This window comes from Ciconia boyciana, chromosome 13 (genome assembly GCF_034638445.1).
Source record: "Ciconia boyciana chromosome 13, ASM3463844v1, whole genome shotgun sequence".
In the NCBI taxonomy this organism is placed as follows: domain Eukaryota; kingdom Metazoa; phylum Chordata; class Aves; order Ciconiiformes; family Ciconiidae; genus Ciconia; species Ciconia boyciana.
The window spans coordinates 19,327,548-19,345,853 of NC_132946.1; the positions used below are offsets into that span (position 1 = coordinate 19,327,548).

The following is an 18,306-nucleotide window of genomic DNA, read 5'->3' on the forward strand; positions in this document are numbered from 1 at the left end:
GACTGCAGAAAACTCCTCCCAACCACTTTTGAAATTTAAGTGTTGAACAATTTTATCAGCTGTCCTGACCTCTGAAGGGAGGATGGCTTCTAGAAGTCTACTGGGGTCAGTAAGTGTGATATCTAGAACTTGGTATTCTCTTTCATTTTCTCAAAATCTTTAAAAATCAAAAGGTACCAGCCACTAACGTATTAGGATCTTACAGACAGTCGTGTTGCTGAGTTAATCACAGTAGTTGCAAACAGACACCATTCCATGGTATTGAAATATATATTTAACCAGGTTTCAGCCTATAAAATAACGTAAATGTTAGCTGAACCTGTTTCATGTGCTGAAGTACATGTAAAGTTCCCTCCAGTTTTTTCCAACAGTTTATTTTTAGACTCACAGTTTGGTTTACAATTCGCTTGTGTTTTATCTTGCTCATATCTTGGAAGAGACTGCTCTGTCAGTCTCAAGTATTTCAAGGCCTTTAGCCACTGGAATGTCACGTTGGGTAGAGTTCAGACCATTGTATCTGGGATTCGCAACCAGAAGTATTAACTCTTCCAGTGTGTAGCTTTTCTTCCTGTATTGAAGTTCAGAAGAGTTCTAATATCCTTTCTGAGTATATTCTTCAGCAACAGAATGAGAGCTTAAAAAAAAAACCCAAACAAAAACAAATTAAAAAAAAAAAACCCACAGAAGCTCCTGCTGTGTTAAATGTTGTTGAGGTAGTCTTGCTCAGAACAACAGTGATGCCTTCAAAGCAAAATGTAGTAAATTTTGTACACAAATAATGCCCGTAGTTACTGCCTTACCAGGCAGAGTTGCTAGTGAAAAACTTTTATCCTCTCTCAGCTACTTTTGTAAACATACTGAAACTTCTCAGTATCCCTTGGCACAGTACTGCTGTGAACTTGGCTCAGTTTGGATCCCAGTGTATGCAGATGTGGGTGCTGGAGAAGTGAGCTTTTCACCAGTGCTTGATAGGATGTGAGAGAGTTCTCTTGTCCAGATGTTTGGCCTGTGTCAGATAACTACAAGCAGGTAGCAAAAAAGGAAAAAAAAATAGAAATAGGAAATATTTTAACCTGTCTTTTTGTTTGTTTGTTTTTCTCATGCTTGGTGATTCGAATCAAACCTTACTTTGTTTCTCTCCAGGCTCCTTTCATTCACTTTGTCGCGGATGTAGGAAATCACTGATGTTTTCTATCTTTTTTTTGTCTTTCTCCTTGTACATTCTCCTTCTGTCAATTCCATACCTACTGCACCCCTCCTGTTTGCAGTGTTGCATCTCCCAAAAGGTAGGTTAAAACACTTGAATCTTTGCGCTTTCCTTGTTTCTTCTGTCTTTGGCTGGTTATTTTTTCCGAGGCTGTCATTATTGCTAATGCTGGGGCAGGAGAAGCAGGGCAGCAATTATAGCATCCAATTGCTGTGTAACATCTCCTGAATACACTCGTGCAAAGTTAGTTCAAAGCACCTGCAAAGTTGTAAGATAAGTGATCGTGGGCCCAGCTAGTCGACATAGCACTTCCATACAGCAATACAAGCCTGTGTTTTCCAGAATGGAAAAGTGTGATGTTAACGGTGGGATAGAAGTCCTTTCTACATTGGAAAGAAAAAGTGTTGCTTTTGCTTAGAAACATCTCAAGTAACATGTCTTCAGAACTGTTAGGTGTTGTACCACATCCAAACCTGGTATATGCTGTTGCAATAGATGTGAGACATACTCAACTTTTTTTCTTCTTTGCAAGCTTTCCACAGTTAATTGGAAAGATATTGGACTGAACCCAACTTGGCACACTCTTAAAAGTGACTTGTCTCTATTCATACTAGATTATATTTATTTTTAAGTAGTTAGGGGGTTTTTTAGAGGCAAGAAGACAGACTATTTTCCTGTGTCAAGGAGGTCAGAGTTACTCAGCCATGTAGCATTAATGGTTAATGAAGTCATTCATCAAGTCTTGGCCTGAAAAGCAAATCTTAAAGAACAAAACCCAGTGGATTGTGATACCTGATAAGCAGAGAACTTGGAAAGGAGAAAGAATGCCCTATGAGTATTAAGTACCACAGATGTATGGGTTTAAGTTAATGCCTTTGAGAATCATCTGGCCTTGTTGCAGGTGCCCTGAGTTAACTTTAGTGAGTGATGCACACTAACATTTGTACTAATTTATAAAATCAAAATTGGAATTAACTTCCTCATGTTTTTCATGTCCAAAAAAACACCTTAAGAGACTTATCAAAGCATGTTTCATATCATATCGTGTGTGTTGAGGATTTTACCTCTAATAAATAAGCAGGCTGTTGATTCCAGCCAAGCAAATCTTTAAGGTCCTTGTATTATTTTAATGTAGTTACAGTGTTCTGAAAGGAGCAGAAAGCCTTGATTTCTGCTGGGAAGCACGTAGTTTGGGTTTGAGGGGACTTAGGTCGATGCAGGGTGTCTGTTGACACTGATCTCAACACAGGATTAGGTTTCAGGCTTCTACACCCCATATGGCTTATTGCCATTTATGAATGAGAAACAACGTATCACTTCTACCATGTGTTTATGCCCTAACTGAAATTATAATGGATTTTAAAGATAATGCAGACTCTGTAAGATGTGATCCAAAACAAAGTAGAGCAAGAAGATATAACTCGGTGAGTCATACCTCACTGGAGTGTGGTATTTGTTTTCTTGGAATACATACAGAGCATATCCACTGTGACAGCTGCTACCGCATGTTGTCAACAGTGGCTTTATCTTCAGGAACTTTGAGGTCTCTGAAGCACATTGTATTAATGATATAGATGTAAAAACAACATTCCTATGAAAATAGCAAATAAGCTGCTTTATTAAACATTTAAATTGTGCTACTTTTCTAAATTTAATTTCCTTTGGGATAATAACAATTGAACATGTCTCTCCAACGTCAGTAATCAATAGAAAGTCATCGTGCTGATCCCAGTAAGCCAACATGAAGAATTGAGGAAAATGGTAAAGCAGGGTAAAATCTTAATGAATTTGTTCAGTTATAGTGGTAGACTTTAATGCAGTGTCAGTCCAAATTTAGTGTTTTCTCAAACTGCTGGTTTTTTCGCAGGTAACCCTGAAAGACTTCTGGTGTGGTGAAGGCTAAGCTTAATTTTCATCAACCAATATAAACCAAAAAGTTGGGGTTTTTTCTTAGCCAACTTGTGTGCTGTTCATTTTCACTCATTTACTAATTTGAAAAGCAACTACCCAACCAAAGTGGATGATTTTCAGTGTCATTACAGAAATACTGTCAAAAATGAGAGGATGACTACAGATCAGATACTTGTAACTCTAGTTGCAATTTTCTGAACAACCCCCAAAAAATTTGTATTTTTGTTAAACATCGCAGAGTTTACTTTGATGTGGGTGCAGGCTCTGTATTGATGCTGGTCTCAACACAGGATCGGGTTTCAGTCTTAAGCACCTGCAGCTGTGATTTATGACTAGGAAATAGCAGGTCATTTTATTTCAAATCCTTTGGTCAAGCTATGGTCTAGGTTTTACTAACTGAATGGTGATATTAAATATAAAATGATTCGCCATGAAATTCAAGGGGCAGGAACAGCATGCCTGGAATAGTTTTAAATGGCCAATACAATAGTAAATGCTTTCTAGTAAATCAGAAACATCTGTTTGTAAAGGTGATATTCTACCTACATGGAAAAGTTGTAGGAAGACACAGGGTACTGAAAGTGATGTGTTACTGTGAATACTGCTGAACACAGACTTTGAGTGGGGTCTGGGTGGGAAGGCTCTTAAATCAGCAGTTCGTAGCAGTCAGGAGAAGGAACAGAGGCAAAAGAAAAGGTACGCTGAGGTTGAGAGCCTTTTAGGAACAAGTACTGAAGTTTAGTTGCCCAAACAGTCCACATAAGTGTGAAGAATGTACAGACCAAGCATACAAATAATTATGAGGCTTGCTTGTTTGAGGTTTAGTAAGTTTAAAACTATTTTGATATTTGCTACTAATTGTTAGGCTATTTATCATCATTACTTTTCCTCCAGAAATTCACTGTAATAAGCTAGTTGACTGCACTGAATATTTTTTAATTCCTTGAATGTGAGAAAAATCTAATTTCTGATGAACTGAAACCAAAGCTTTGTTTCTCAGCTCTGTTCTGTAGTGCCACCAGTCTTTAGCTGCTGACCAGAGAGGACTGGGAGGGCTGAAACCTAAAATAAGATTCTGAAGATGTAGGTTCAAGTCTTGGCTCATACTTTGCTTCAGTTGATCTCTCCTGTGCCTCAGCTTGCTGTGTTTAAAAGCACAAATGTCCTAGTCAGTCATACTGTAAGTTTTAAAACCCATTAATAGTTGCAGCCTGCTTAAATAGGTGTCCATATAAGTTCTTTCCTAATTAAATAATGCAGGACAGCAATGCAAGCAGTGATTTGGTTCTGTTTGCTAGAGGAAGCAATTTTTTTTTTTTAAGTGACCTAAGGAGTCACTTCATTAGAAATGCTGACACTAAGGCAGCTACAATAAATTTCAGAAAGCATTTCCCAATGTCTCCAAGCAAGCACCACTCTAAAGTACAGTGCAAATGCTGATGATTTCTTGGTACTATGGCAAGAAAAATAATAAAAAATGTATAGTTTGTATGTTTTAAGGAATGAGCTAAGCTATTCAGATTACATGCAGATATGCAGTATTGAGGTCCTCTTTATGTTCCATGAAACTGAGAGGAAAGAAATGTGTAATTGTCAAAAAAAAAAAAAACCCCACACACCAGGAATTGGCAAATACTTGCAACTGAACCCTTGCATGCAGAGCAAACTGCCTAAAGCTTCATTTAACTAATGGCTACCCAGTAGCTTAGTATCTTGTGTAAGTTCCTGTGTGACTTCCACCATGTACTTGGCTGTCACCCTTGCATTTTAAAAGTCTTTAATGTTGGCCACTGATGCAATAACACTTGTTTAATCCCCAGGCTCTGAGTTTGTGTGCTTCTTTAATCTGAGAAATGAAGACTGGTTAAGATGATGATGATTAGTAGTATTATTATTATTACCTTCAAGTGTTTAAAAGCCATGAATCAGTTCTTTTAATTGTATCAGACCCCTCGGGGGGGGGCATGGGGGGTTTGCTTTCTGTTGTGAGTGTCTAGCGTTCCTTCATGTTTTCAGGCTCCATCTGTAACCATGAACCTAGGAACTTCTTTGGTTCTTAATGAAGTGGAAGTCATTGGTAATGACATGTTTCCAAGAGGTGGAACTTTCCAAAAGCTTCAGATATTTGCCTTGGATTAAAATTGCTTAGCCTGGTAATACTGATTCCTCTAAGATTTCTGAGGGTTTTAGGAATCTCTAATTCCATGATACAGGCCGGACCTCAGAGGGGGAAAAAGTACTACCTCTTCTTTTCAGATCCTGGCTGTTTCTGTAGGTATTCTGTTCTCTATGCTTAAATACTAGCACCAGCGAGACTGTCTCAAACAGCAAATATAATTTGATCTATTTAAGGTCATAGTCATCCTAGTTGGCTCACTGTTATGTCCTCTATATATAAAGGTGCAGGCCATAGCTGCCATACAGAGGAATTGCTTCAGGTATTTCAGTAAGGCCAGATCACTACCTCTCAAGGATTATGTTAAACTGCAGTAGTTTATTATCTTCACTAAGTCATGGCCTTCTAATCTCATGGGCTGGAGCTTTGAACAATAGCATGTCTGCTAGGATCTTTTAGTGTTCAGCTGTCTTTGCATGTTACTGTCCAGTAATTCAGAACTTGTTTTGTTGTTAAATTATTGTTTCTCAATGTTTTGTATTGTATTTCTCAGGCAAAATGTGCACTTAGCAGTTCATGCTGAGAACTTCAAGTCTGAAATTGTCAGTGTGAAAGAGATGCGAGATATCTGGTCATGGATCCCAGAGCGATTTGCACTTTGCCAGCCCCTCTTGCTTTTCACCACCTTGGAACATGGCTGTAGTCTGAGCAGGTAAGGAAAACCTTCCCCACTCTTCTCTACTGTGAGGGCAAAAAAGAGCAACTGGTGAACTGTTTGCTGGATTGACAAAAAGGCCATGCCTAGTCAGAACTTGATCTGAAGAATATTATTAGCGATGGGATGTAAATGTGACAAATTCCTGTTGGCTACAGCATTTGACCAGGATACTTCATATGCCAGAACATGGCAAGCCATTTTAAACTGTCCAAGACCAATTGGAAGAGTCAAACTTGCATCAGTTCCCAGAATATGCTGGTTTGAGACTGGTTCATTCCCCACTGGCTATGAATGGTTTTAACTTGGTGGTTGCTCTGCAGGCTCTTTTGATAGATGACCACATTCAAACTGATCCAAAGAATAAGGGAACTCAAAACTGGAGATTCCTCTACCTATAAATCTGATTGTATTATTTTTAAAGTGGGATAAACTAGATATAAGTTCTACTTGCACTTGACACAGAAGACTATAATCCTATAGCTCCTAATAATGACTTCAACATCTGCAGTTGAGGTACTGAGGTGGGGAGTGGTCTGCTGTCCCAGCCTCATGTGCCTATGAGGAAAAGCAAAAGCAAGCAAAGAGAATGCGTCATAATTATTTTCTATGAAAACCAAAAGCTCTTCAGACACAGCCATCAGTCCTCAGGACACAACTTCCTTTAGCTTGTCTTAATTCAAAATGCTGTAAAATGCCACTGTTGTGATAGGTAGTCTTCCAGTTATTCTGCAGAGGCATAAACAACTCTACAGAGAACTGAGTAGAGAAGAACTGCTTGACAATATTTGTTTACGCTCAACTCTCTTATTTACAATGCACTGTAGAGAGCATTTGCAGGAATATGCTTAGTCTTCAGATGTCTTTTTTGCCATGCCATCAGTTGGAGGAGGAGGTGGTGCCTGACGTTAAGGAGGAAAAGAACTGCAGTTGGTGGTAGTTGAGTGCTCATTTTTGTGTACTCTGCACTTCAGGTTCTATTCTCACAGTGAGGGACATGAACCAACTCTTCTCCTCATCAAGACCACAACAAAAGAGGTGAGTGAGGTGAAAGGCAAGTGAGTAAATTAGGTTTTAGGCAGTTATGTAATGCTGTATTGCAAAACACAACTGTTTATTATGAAAAGAAGAAACAAGGGACCTGAAATTGCTTGGGGTTTGGTTTTGTTTTTTTAACGATGCATGCTTTAAGTGGTTCCATTTGTTGATTATGGGACTATGCATTCTTGGGTAAATCTTGTAAACTAGGTCTTGGTCAGCTATTCTTTCTCTTGTAAGTAATGTGGGATGATGGACTAGAGTAACTCATTGAGCTCTTGGACAGATTCTCCTAATTGCAGAATCAGAGGGAGAGGCTGGGGAATTGTGTTAAGAAACTCATGATTCGTAGAAGATATTGTCATTTTCTCCAGCATATGAGGAGAGAAAGTAGCAGAATTTAAATGGTATGAATAATACTGGACTACATAATGTGGAAACAAAAGCTTTAGCTTCATCTCATTCCTGTTTGAAAAAAATGAAACAAGAAAGCTCTGAGAACCTGAGGAGGAGTGCACACAGGTGCCTTATCTAATGAGCATTGGTTCTCTGCTCTACTGTGTATGACAATATTGGACAACATAATGTGAAAACAGAAACATTAGCTTTATCTCATGCTTGTTAAAAAAAAAAATACATAAAACAAGAACACTTCCCAGACCTTCTGAAGGAGGACACACGGGTGCTTCCTGTAATGAGCGTTGGTTGTCTGTGCCACTGTACATGACTTCTAAATATTCTGTGGATAACATTAAGCTATTATTGCAGCCTGTGGGCTTATATTTCTGCTTATGTTCCTGCAGGATGACTGTCCATGAAACAAGCCCATTTCTACTCTTATTTGCATCTGCCTCATGCTAACGCTCCAGGTTGTTTCATAGTTTTGTGTATGGTCTCTGGCCATCCCAGGCCTGCATTGACATGCCAATGGCTTATAGAATGTCTGTGGTATCTAACGGGAAGAGGGAAAATATTTATTTATTATTTTGTTTCTTGTCCTGGAGCATGTCAAAAGTCTAGCTTTGTCAGTGATGCTGGTTTTTATAATATGGTCCATTTCTTACCCCTCAAAAAAAAAAAAAGATAGTCCAAACAAAAAAGTAGGAGAAAAGTATGGGGGGTTTTTTGGTGGTTGTGGGTTTTGGTTTTTTGCAAAGGATTACGTTCATCTTTTATTCATATGTCTATACTTACATTTTAGAAAGAAGAAAATTTGCCTTCTGATTTTCTGGCTCTCATACTTTGGTCATATTAGATCAAAGGGAGTATTGGGCCATCTTTTTGTTTATGCACACGATTTATCTATATAAAAAACCTGCTCTTCAGTAATTTGGTCCTAGGAGCTCTGCTGTTAATGCTGGTTGAGGCTAAACAGCAAATGTACCTTAGAACAATTCTGTTTAACCATAGTTTCTGGAAAAAATAATGCAAGGTTGCTTTCATCCCATTCTTAGAGCTTCATTGTGTCTACTTGGCAGTGATGCTTATTGCTGGTAGTGAGAAATTCTTCTAGTTCAAACAAAAGACTCCACAGAAAAGCTCAGCCCTCTAAGGCTATGTTTTTCTTTATTGGAAACTAGTGAACCCCATGCTGTTTTGAATAGGCTGCTTTAAATATCTGAGCTAGTTCAGCATTGGCTTAGATAAGCTGATTGTAACCTACAGTTTGAAATGGAGAAAGCTACCAAGGCTACTGTTTATGACCACAAAATGTTCAGGCAGAACTGCTCATACTGTAACTTGTGACCATACTGTTGCTTTGGTTGCCAAAATGAGGAAGTGGAAATCAGGCTTTACAAGTTTGGAGTGAGTTGTGTTTTGGTAGCTGGGGCTGTCTTGGAACATTTCTCCTTCAAGGCTTCAGAGATGTGAAATAATTTATGAAACTCTTAGGATTTAAGGGTATCCACCTTAAGTGGGTTAAAGCAGTTTAAATCTATCTTTAGATATAAGTACTTGTGCTGCCTTAATCCACTGATAAAGATATTTTGAAAATCAAACTAAAATAAAACCTTCAGTTCTGGACTCTGAAATGCTGGTATCAATTGGTTTAACACACTTTCTTCTTCAATGGAAAGCCTCCTGACGGTGCTGTTTGTGCTAGGTCTGTGGTGCTTATCTATCAACTGACTGGAGCGAGCGCAGGCGGGGAGGGAACAAGCTGAGTTTCTTTGGAACTGGGGAGTGCTTTGTATTTAGGGTGAGTAAAATTTTATTGTCGCTACCCAGTAGCAAGGCAGAACTGCTGTACTGGTGTGAGTAACTCTTACTTCCCTTCTGCTTGAAGAGGCTGGATTATATGCCCTCCTAGTTTATAAAGTCTGCTGAACTCTTAATGTGGGGGAGAAAATTCTGCTTTTCAGTTTTGTGGTAACCCTATTTCTCCCCTTGCACAGAATATTTTCTTAAAAGATGTAATAAGGTAACTCAGAAAACACTGCATCATTTCTTCAATCACCTAAAAACAAAGGTATAAAGAAAGAAAATAACATCTGGCCTAAACGACAGTTTGATCCAATCTTTACCACTAATCGTGCGGTGGAATCTCAGGGGCTTGAATGTTCTTTGCTGTGCAGAGCACTCTGTGTGGTGCATGTGCACTAAAGCTTTCCTCTTCTCTGCCCCTATGCAGCTGCAGCCAGAAGTGGAACGCTATGAATGGGTGATCATAAAACACCCAGAACTGGCCACGACTGGTTCAGAGCCAGAAAATCATGCCTCACCAGCTCCCAGCACCCTCTCTTCTGGCAGTGTCCCATCAGACCCCTCAGATCGCCTTTCTCCCTTCTTATCAGCTCGGCACTTCAACTTGCCTTCCAAAACAGCCTCCATGTTCATGGCTGGTAGCAGTGAATGCATCATTATAGGTAAGTCAGTGTGAGAATTTGAGCATATATCCTACCAGCTCTTCCTATCTGCCTTAGATAAGAGAGTCACCTATATTTACCATATATGTATTTCAGTATCGCTATAGTTAGAGATAAAAGTGGCCAAAACCTGATGATATTACCCAAAAAAAAATTTCTGTGAGAAAACTTGCACATCAAGCATTTTAGAGTAAGATAGTAACTCCTAGCTTTAAGCACAGCCATACCTTCATACTGCCTAATTCACGATGAGAAATAGTTCTTGAAGAGGAACTTACTGAGGCTTTTGAAACACAGGGTAAACTATGAAACATGTTAATTCTCCTGGAACTTTATTGGATCTGTGGTGCTGCTGACTTTGGCAAAAGCCTGCTTAGTAAAGTTGTCGCCTAAATGGGATTTACAAGGAACAGGTATAAAAATCGTAGGTGTCCTTTTCCCAAAAAGCTTTACTTGACACTTGTTAGGAGAGCAACTAGCCTAGTGATTTCCTCTGTAACATAAAGTGTTGGCTGATTTCCCAGTTAGCAGCATGTACTCTAATTGACCATAAGTTGGGCTGCTGCAGTATCAGCTAGGCTGGTGAGAACTTCAGTGTGTGTGTAACTGAATTAGAAATCACTGTTAATGATGTATCACAGATATTTCAGAGATCTTTACTGTTGAGCATATATCCCACCAGCTCTTCCTATCAGCCTTAGGTAAGACAGTCACTTATTTACCTTGTATTACACTATGGGTAGTAATAAGAGAAATACAAGCTTGGGTAGTAGATATATAGAAATTAATGTTGTACACAATTCCAGCTGTAGACCAGAACTTCCTCCCTTTTGATTCTTCCAATGTTTTTGGTAGTTATTCTTAGACGGTTGCCCTATAAGCAATAGGGGAATCTTCCTTTTTGTTTTCCTAACACATCTCTGTCTAAATTTAGTTCACTTTACTGCATTCTCTGACTGTAAGCTCTGTGAATCTTGACATAGACCCACAGATAATCAAAATGCTTTTAACTCTGACGTGTTTTATAATTATTTAGAAGACCAAGCCAGTGTTGTTACTTATTGATCTTGTTCTTCTCCCAGCTTTCATTTTTTACTGCTAACAGAATTCTTTGTTTTCTTTACTGGAGGGAAAATATGCAGTTGGCAGCTTCCACGATCCTGCAGCACTGAAAAACAAATCTTAAATGCAGGCATTTGACTCGGGCTTCTTGTTCTTACTGACTTGCATTACTGTTTTTTTAAATTTAAAAAAAACAAATCATCCAGTTCTGATAGTGTCAGTAGAAAGCTATGCATTTGATCATACTCTGTTACACCTGAAGACAGCAAGCCAACATCTCTTAGGGCTTCCAGTTGTTCCCATAAGAAAAGCACTTAAGTCTGTCTTTTTTTTTTTTTCCGAATAGCAGTTTCCCATGCTAAAAAAGGCAGAGACACCCTTACACTTGTCTTTGGCTCTTCACAGGAGGCGGTGATGGCCAGGCTCTTTACCTCGATGCAGATCTGAACCACGGAAGAACCAGCCACTGCAATACTTTCAATAATCAGCCATTGTGCTCTGAAAGCTTCCAGATCTCTGTCTTGGAGGTGTGGGGCTTTAGGGACACCATGAATGGTTGACATGACTATCATTAATCAACTAGTTTTTCAGTTGTCCTAGGATTCCCAAGGCAAATTCTAATTCAGGAGCAAGTTAGAACATAATTTCTGCTGGGCTCAGTGTTTTTTAGTAATTACTAAATGGTGCACTTGAAGGCAGGGCTTAGTTGTTTACTCTTATTTAAGACAGGTCAAGGTGAAGTAATGTATCTGATTAACTCCTTAGCTCTTTACCTCTGGAGATCTGGATTCAGGTCCTGTTATTAGGTAAAAATGAAAATGTAATGATTTCAAACCATCCTAAATGGATATAAGTCCATATCACAGGATAGGTTTGCAGTTTGATGCAATTCCTCAGAGGCACAGAGCTGGCTGAGGTGTACTGTAGAGCTGTGTGCCACTGGCACCAGTATCTGGCTTGAGCCAGTAATATCAAATGTCTGCTTACAGGGAACATTGACCTCAGATTTGACGTAGAACAGTAGTTCATAAAATCATTGCTCTACTACAAGCAGACATGGTGCAGGCAAATCATGAGTTATTATCAGTACCATTTCGTAAGTTATGAAAGCCCTCGATTCACACAAGAACCATGATTGCTAGTTATCCTTCTCCTTGTACCTGAACCCTTAACACATTCCAGTTGCATCTATTTGAGGAGTCTGCCTCTGAGGAAGGCATCCAGACTGGACAACGATATCTCAAAGGCTTCATTTTGTTTACATTCCTATTCCATATCAGTATAATGACTTCAAACTGACTCATGTTTCAGGCAGCTGAAAGCCAGAGCATATATGCAGTGCTCAGAAACTTCCCTTTCTTCATCTTTCCTGGAAGCTGAAATGGAGCTTTAAATCTGAGAATTAACTGTGCTGATATCCCTACATGTTTGGGGAATTAGACATTTTGATACAGGGGCTTACTGCTCTCCCCACAACTAAATGAAGGGAGGTGGGAGGGAAATCTTCTGTGTAGTATTATTCTGAAAGTGGACAAGTTTCCCAGGAGAACTCTAGGCAACACTGTTTCTCCATATCATGAGTTTTCCCAGTGATGAAATCCTGAAAAAGGTAACACTTTTTTGCCAGCAGTGTTCTGGTAGGGTTTGGATGATGCAAAGAAGCTTTTGCTCATTCCTCAGAATTCATACGGCTCTCTGCAAGCATGCCCTGTGGCATGTGATGTCTGGAGGCAATTGCCCAGTGTCTTTATCTAAAACTTGCGGTGTCTGCTGTAGAGCTTCTCCCACATGAAGCACAAGTACATAACATCAATGGATAGTCCAGAGAATACGACAGGATGCTCTCAAAGCTTCAGTGGGTAATTCACTAGTAAGAAGATTTACCACAACAGGTAAAATGAAGGGAAAGAGGAATTGCTGTTTTTTTCAGCAGTTCAATCTGAAAAATTGCTTTAGAGTGGGGGAAATGTTATTACTAAAGTTCATTAAAAGGAAAAATTAAAAATTTATAGTGATAAAATCTCAACTAGGCTGGACAGGGTCATGTTAATATTCAGAGATCACAGGTGAGTCTTGTTGGTAACGTTGGCTTGTTTAGCTTGCCATCAATGAAAGTACCATGTGTCTTGGTAAAGTGTTGCCTCTTGCAAAGTACATGAACAAACTTGGCAAAAATGCAGTTTGCTTCTTAAGGTGCCAGTTTAATTTTTGTCAGAATAGCTCTTTGAAATATTAGACTGCATATACAACAGTTTAAGATGTCTTTTGCACCATTTATATTTGCAATTAGATTATTTCACCCTGTTTGAGAGTCAGCATGGGGCCTCTCTTTCTTTCCCACTTCCCACTCAGAGTTCTGTCCAGCTGTCTTTTCATAGGTTTACCGTAAGCTTGATTGAACTGGAAGGGGAGCTATAATTCACTTATACTTATGTATTTTGATGGGGAAGAACTCGAACAGTCATATCTGGCTTTTTACAAATACTGGCTGATGCTGCCTTCTATTATTTTTTCAAAGCTAGCTGTATCACTTTGCACTTGCTAGTATTGCACAAGCTTCCTCAGTGAAAAGAAATCACTCAAAAACGTTACCTGTTTCACAGGTTCTCTTAAATGTAGGTGAGATTTCAGTTTTGTCCATATCTCCTCTCTTTCGAGCTCATCTGAGGTGCCCTTGGAGGAGGAAAAAAAAAAAAAAAAACACACCACAATAGCATTAATTTTCAGCTTGTTAAGTTGTCAGAAATTCCCTCGAGCTGTGTGTTGGCAGGATTTGGGGGACTTTAATATTCCACTCAAAATGAATAGGTTTTATCTGCAAAATCTCCTGCAGCTGGCAGTGGTGATGTGATTTTTCTCACTCCCCATCCCTGCCGGATGCAACTGTATCAGCAAAACCTGAGTACTGTACAATGTCTTAAGCCATATCTAAGAAACACTGGTCCTTTCCCTGCTCTGTCCTTAGTGCACAGGGATTTGAGTGTTTGAAATCAGAAATGACTCATAGTTGCTCAGAAATTCATCATAGGATATTAGTGTGAGAATCCAAGGAGCAGTACTGAAAATCAGTGAGGTGTAGGCATGAGTCTCGAGTGTCTTTCAAAAGTCTATTGCAGGCCTCAGCTTAGCTTCCCTTGTGCCAGATGAGTACAACTTCTGACCCCCCTGGCAGCGAAGGTCCACAAAAGACCCCTTTTTTGTAGCTTATGTAGATGGCCAACCAGTCTTTTGCATGGGACTGAAGGTAAATCTTAATTCTTAAAGTGAGACATTATGCCGGCTGGCTGGCAGTGTCTAACAGCTGCTCTATGTCTATGCATTTGCAATTGGTGTAGGCGCACTTGGAGCGCACACTATGTCCAGAGCAATTTGAGCAAAGACCTGCAAACCTGAGTTTGCAAATTACAGCAGAGGGTGAAAGAGTTAACAGGTGATCCTCCTTCTGCTGACTATCCTTATTCATATCACTCTTGAGGCCCATGTCACAGGGATGGTTTTAGTTTGATACAGCATGACCCTGCTGCAGACATCCTGCAGGACTAGTATGTGTGTTTAAAATTTGAATAGCCTGAATAAGCAAGAGGCTGCAATAATCTAGCAAGAGGAATTGCACAATGCTGTGTCATCTTCACACAATCCTTTTGTTCAGTAAAAATGAATGTTCCTTTTCATGTGCAGATCCTCATGTATAATTCTCATTGTGGTTGTGAGACACCTTAGAGGATTGTGACTTGGCTTTCTTTCCAGTAGCGAAGAGGCATTTATTTTGTCTGTGTAGTTAATGGTTGTTGCTGACCAAGCATGTATCAAAGTTCAGGTAATTAAGCCAACAGTTTGTGTTACATGCAAAATTCTTCAGGTGGGGACCACAGACTGTTTTTTTTAAGACAATGATTACAATGGGCGCCTTATCAGAAAGTTAAAATTATCTGAAGTACCCAAGCTGTGAAGTGCTTTGGTCACATTGTAACTCTGAACAGCCCTTGATGATGTTTGTAGTCCTTGTTTGACACCATGAGCCATTCTCACATCATAGCGGTTCTTAAGCACAAGGCTGTGGACAATCGTATTATTACCCTGATTACAAATTTGTACCATAACATCAATACTCGTATTGACCTGAAGAGTGAACAGTCGGATCCCATTGGGATTCGGATTGGTGTGAAACAGGGCGATCCAATGTCCCCGATTTTATTTAACTTATCTGTGGACCCCCTACTGTGCAAGCTGGAGGAGGAGGGTAGTGCATTCCAACACTGTTTGAAAAGCGTAACAACTATGGCATTCGCAGACGATTTGGTACTGCTGAGTGGATCATGGGAAGGAATGTAGAAAAACATTGAAATTTTGGAGGTCTTTTGTGAACTAAATGGCCTCAAGACACAAGGGGAGAAGGGCCACAGCTTTTACATCCAGCCGACAAGACTCATATAGGATCAATGATTGTCCTCCATGGACAATTAACAGCACTCCCCTCAATATGATTGAACCCGGTAGCTCTGAGAAGTACCTGGGCCTGCGTATTGACCCATGGACTGGAATATCAAAACCGGAACTACTGGAGGAAGTGAACGAATGGTTGCAACAAATTGGGAAAACTACACTAAAGCCATTTCAGAAGGTTGACATCTTGAAAGGGTGTACTATTCCACGATTTATCTACTTGGCAGACCAGGCTGATGTGAAAGCAACGTACCTGGAGACCCTTGACTCGGCAATCCGAGCGGCAGTCAAGGAATGGTTACATCTTCCAGCAAGTACTTGTGATGCCATCCTGTATTCCAGCACTTGGGATGGAGGTCTAGGTATTCCCAGGCCAGTGGGTTTGATTCCCAGTGTGCAAGCCCAAAGACTACACAGAATTGCACAGTCTTCAGATGAAACAGTAAGAGTGGTAGCTCAGCAGGAAGGCATTGAGAAAGAATTTGAAAGGTTGTGGATTGCAGCAGGGGGAGATAAGGATAAAATTCCATCTATATGGGACCTGAGAGCAGTTATGGTGATATCAGAGGGACCGGGCGGTGAGAAACAGGTCTCGGAATGGGAGATGCCCGATCCAAAAGTCATCTTTCCGAGGTCCTGCAATTGGCGGAGACAAGAATTTGTGAACTGGACCAAGTTGGTTTCCCAGGGCTGTGGCATTTCCAGCTTTGAGCGTGATAAGATCAGTAACAGCTGACTGGAATTTTATAGGGGGCATTCCCCATAGAAAGCTCATCAAGACATTACAACTGAGGGCTAATGTCTACCCTACAAGAGAATTCTTAGCGAGGGGATGACAGGAAACCCAAATTAAAGCATGCTGTCACTGCCTAGCAGAAAACGAGACCTGTTCCCATATCATTGGATATTGTCCGGCAGTACAGGACGCCAGGATATATGTGAGTTATTGATAGAGGAGGCCAAAAAGAAAGAATGGACGGTATTTCAGGAGCCACAGGTACGAGATGAACGGAATGAGCTATATAAGCCGGATTTGGTATTTGCGAAGAAAGACCAAGCTATAGCGGTGGATATTACAGTAAGATATGAAAGTAAGTTAACATCATTGGCTGATGCAGTGGCAGTGAAGGTTAGAAAATATAAACATCTAAAAGGCCATATTCAAGATCTGACAAAGGCTAGCAACATCAAATGTATGGGATTTCCGCTAGGGGCATGTGGAAAATGGTATTCTAGCAACTACAAGTTATTAACCGAACTTTGGACTCTCTTGTTCCCGACAGGACAAAGTTGCTTGGCATCTATCAAACCGAGCGTTGTTTTCTTCAGTTGACATTGTACATATGTTTGTTAGTAAAACAAACTGTTGTAAGATCTGAATGAATGAATAACTTGTAAATGTATTATTTTATGAGCTGTTAATAAACTGTTTGTTCTACTTAACTATCTCAGGTGGGAGCTGGACCCCCCAAAAGGTGCCATTAGAGCTGTAGGTGCCATTATGCTGCTGAGGGTGACAAAAGCTTGTAATAGGGTGTTAATAGTACGTAGGGAAATGTGGGACTCGGGGTCATGACGTGTCATCAGCCCTGCCTAAAGACACTAATTACCAGTCTTTACCAGATGGATGGGCCACCTTTACTTAACCTGGAAAAGGAACATGTATAATTTTATATATGTTTGATAAATAGTCCTGCTGGCAGCAATGACAGGGAGGGTGCCAGTGTTGCTTGATTAGCTGTTCACTGTGGAGCTGGAGAGCTGAAGGCTGGGTGTCAGCTACCACAGTTCTTCAAGAACGTATTTGCTTTCCTGAGAAGCCGTTTTTGCTTTGTAATGTTCTCTTGAAGGCAGAAAAGACTAGAAACTCCTGACATCAGGAACCTGAATTTATTGTAAATGGTATCTAAGCTGTTTCCAGGCCACAGGAACTGTTTCCAGCTGTTAGCCAGGCTGGACTGACTTCACCACTGAACCCAAAAGCTGTAATTCCTACAGATCATGCTCTTTGACATGCTCCATTTTCTGATGAAGCACATTAATTGGCCTCTTATTAATGAGGCCAGTTAACAAAGGGAAGGGGAAAACTCCCATTTCCTCTGTGTTGAGATAACTGAAGACAAATCGGAGGGGTGGGCAGTACTGTTCTTTAAAGAGTTAAACTTCATGCCAATAGAGATCTGTTTAGCCATGGAAGGTTGGCACTTGCAAATCGATCAACTGCTCTTTGTGTGTGTGCATTGAAATTGTGTACTTTGTCCTTGGAAACTCATCCTCATTTTTGATGGAGAGTGAGCTCCTCTGCCCACTGACCACGCAGTCACCATAGCGATGCGGATGCCACGGCCACTGGGGACCAAAAGCTCACCTGCAGCTGTGGCGCTGGAAGAGCTCAGCTCCTGCGACTGACACTCGGAGTCTGGTTGTCGGACAGATCGGAGGCTTGGGCACCCAGCTGTTAATGTTGAGATGCCTTTCTCCCAGCTCTCTGTCATGAATTTCAGACTATTCATAGTTGAGTGTGCATATTATTTGCGGTGATGATTTTCTTCGGATGTGGTGTGCTGCTGAATTGTTTTTTCTACCCTGTCATTGGAATCGCTGCCCTACATTGATTGTATTTGTGTCACTGTGCAGAATCTTACATTGTATTAAAAAGCATTTGACTGTGGAGGCAACTGACTTTGTCCTTCATTCAGTTATTTTTCTTCCTGTAGACCTCATAGCAAATGGCATGCTGGAACTGAGAAATAAACCTTGGAGCATGTGTTCTCTCACATGAACTCTTCACTACAGTGAAGCAGTTACACAGTTCCTGACTGTTTTAGATCTCACAAGGTTTCCACTGAGATCAGGTGCCAAACTGACTGTAAAAAAACTTAGATTGGCAAATTCTGAAATGAGCTTTCTTCCCTTTGGCGGGGCCAGAGAGTGTGTTTTTCCCCAG

The 18,306-nt window shown here is 40.3% G+C and overlaps 1 protein-coding gene across 7 annotated transcripts in view; it reads left to right on the forward strand.

Annotated features, from left to right (window-relative positions):
- Window positions 1–18,029, forward strand: part of TBC1D24 (TBC1 domain family member 24) — a 32,891-nt gene extending 14,862 nt beyond the window's left edge. For 5 of the 7 annotated variants that reach the window (XM_072877653.1, XM_072877655.1, XM_072877651.1 and 2 more), the window contains 6 exons: window positions 1,269–1,286; window positions 5,788–5,946; window positions 6,924–6,987; window positions 9,092–9,187; window positions 9,620–9,854; window positions 11,322–18,029. In XM_072877653.1, the coding sequence (XP_072733754.1) occupies window positions 1,269–1,286; window positions 5,788–5,946; window positions 6,924–6,987; window positions 9,092–9,187; window positions 9,620–9,854; window positions 11,322–11,476 (727 nt within the window). In that variant the 3' untranslated portion in view covers window positions 11,477–18,029. The remainder of the gene's footprint in view (window positions 1–1,268; window positions 1,287–5,787; window positions 5,947–6,923; window positions 6,988–9,091; window positions 9,188–9,619; window positions 9,855–11,321) is intronic. The other 2 variants (XM_072877657.1, XM_072877656.1) reach the window with 2 other exon arrangements.
- Window positions 18,030–18,306: the final 277 nt, after the last annotated feature.